Consider the following 2330-nt stretch of genomic DNA (forward strand, 5'->3'; position numbering starts at 1 on the left):
CCCACTGACATGCTGTCGTTTGTCTGTGCCTCTGTGCACGATGTGCCCCTGCCTGACGTCCCCTTCAAACCTGAACAGCCTGAAGGACTTCCATTCACTCTTCGAGACCCTGCTCAAGTGCCTCCTCTTCTGAGAAGTTTCCCTTTCCTGAGCAGGCTTGACCAGAGCCTTCCTTCCTTTCACTCACCAGCATATCTAACCCATTCCTTTGGCACAGCATGTAATGTAATGTTGTAGTGACCCATTCCACTAGGCTTTGAGCTCCACAAGAGAAAGGGCAAAGATGGAGTCCTGGCTGTATCCTGCCCCCAGCGTGTGCCCTGTCCCCAGCCCCAGTGCAGGAGTTAACACTCAGTTCATGCTGGATGAATGAGTGGATGGCAGAATGAATCTAGCCATGGAAAGAATGGTCACAGAACCAACCTGGAAAAGGAGCAGAGTAGAAGGTGCACGGAGGCGGTGGCCACACTGACATGGCCTTTGCGAGGTTGAGAAAGGTTTCATGCCTGCGTTGTAGACTTGCTGGGCTGGTTGCTGTCTACCCTCAGAGACAGAACCTCATTCACGGGACCTGAAATCCTGCACTGAGCTTCTGGTCCAGGCTCCCAGCCTGTAAGAGCTTCTCCCTGCCAAGGGCTATGTATTAATAATCTATGACATCTGCATCCCACTCAAGGTGGGGCCACCGAGGCATGGACTTTCTCAGGTAGAAGCCAGGATCTCATTATTTGACTGGTCATGTCACTTTTATTAGATGCAGGTTAGCACAAAGTTAACCCTAAACAGAGGCAGGGACAGCTGAGGATATCCCCCACTCCTCAGATTATTCTTAATTCATATGTTTACTCATTCATTCATTCATCCATCAGTTAGAGTTCAACACAGGGCGTGCACATGGATGCTCAGAGCAGCAATCCTCATAAGAGCCGAAAACTGGAATCAACCCAAACACTATTGGGGGTAGAATAGCTAAATAACGTGTGGAATATTCCCACAGTTCCCACCACAGAATACCACATAGCAGTGAGAGTGAATGAATCACAGCCACGCACAAAACGTGAGTGATCACAGACGTAATGTTGAAAGAAAGAAGCCAGACAGAAGAGACATGATTCCATTAATAAAATGTTCATAACCAGGCAAAACTAATGCATGGTGATAGAGGTCAAGAGCAGGTCACCCTGGGGGCAGCGATAGTGACTGAGGGGTTGAAAGGAGGTGTCTGGGGGCTGGTCATATTTCTTGATCTAGGTGGAGTTACACAAGCATGTTCGCTTTGCAAAAACTTGTTGAGCCGTCCAGTTGTCGTTTGTGTACTTTTCTGTGTAAATGTTGTACTTTAAGTAAAAATTCACCCAAAACCAAATCAAAACCTATGGCTTTCCACCATATGTGAAGCAGCGTCTTAGGTCAAGGGGACAGAAAGAAGAATAAGACATGGTCTTGATCACCGCAGGTCACAGGGTAAACATCAAGGGTGTCTGGGAGGCGCCTGGGGAAGGACGTGACTGAGGATGAGGGGGACGAGCCCAGCAAAGGCTGCGGAGTCGTGTCGGTCTTGGGAAGCGCATGGAGACACTTCACACGGAGAGCCAGCCACTCCCTGCCCCGTTCTCTCCCACCCTGAGCGTCCCGACAGCATGCAGGTCCCTCCTGTTTCTGTGCTGTGTGTGACTGGGCCTGTCCCCTCTCCTCAGGGAAATAAGAGTGTGTGCCTCTCTTTTTGGACACAGTCCCCAATTCCTCGAACCAGGTTGTGGGCGGCAGGGTGGACACACCTCTGGGGAAGACCCTGGCCAGCATGGACTACTTCTTCTTGGAAGGGGCTCGGAAGAAGCTGGAAGTCCAGCTGCAGCCTGTCTAGGCGACAGAGCTCGGCCACCTTCCTCAGGTGGGTGGGGGGACGGGAGGCCCGAGCTGCCTGGCCCATGACAGTACCCATCAATACCCCTCATGTCAGCCCGGATCTTGACTGTCCCTGAGCCCCACGACAATACGCGAGAGGGCCCTCGTGGCTCATTTTACACGAGTAACTTGCCCAAGGCCATGTAACCCCAGCACTTCCAGCGCAGGAGCCGTGGACACCCCAGGAAAGGGAGTCCTGCACTGGGGTCAGGGGCCGCCGCCTGGGTTCGGATCCCGCTCCTGATGCTGACAAGCTGGGTAACCTCAGGCGGGTTGTTCACCCCTCCGTGCTCCGTCTCCCCATCTGTAATATGGTGTATGTGTTTCCTAGGGCCACTGGAACAAAGCACCACAAACCCAGCGGCTTAAAACAGGGGTGTATCGTCTCAGGGCTCTGGAGGCCAGACGTCCGCCAGCATGGAAGC

General features: G+C 52.7%; 1 protein-coding gene across 1 annotated transcript in view; it reads left to right on the forward strand.

Moving 5' to 3' along the window:
• LOC103590669 (chromosome unknown open reading frame, human C2orf50) overlaps window positions 1-1864 on the forward strand; it is a 10519-nt gene extending 8655 nt beyond the window's left edge. Inside the window, 1 exon segment of the mRNA XM_008572964.1 lies at window positions 1707-1864. Within this exon segment, the coding sequence (XP_008571186.1) occupies window positions 1707-1864 (158 nt within the window).
• The last annotated feature ends 466 nt before the right edge of the window (window positions 1865-2330 follow it).

The sequence above is a fragment of the Galeopterus variegatus genome, unplaced genomic scaffold, assembly GCF_000696425.1.
Source record: "Galeopterus variegatus unplaced genomic scaffold, G_variegatus-3.0.2 Scaffold853, whole genome shotgun sequence".
NCBI lineage: Eukaryota > Metazoa > Chordata > Mammalia > Dermoptera > Cynocephalidae > Galeopterus > Galeopterus variegatus.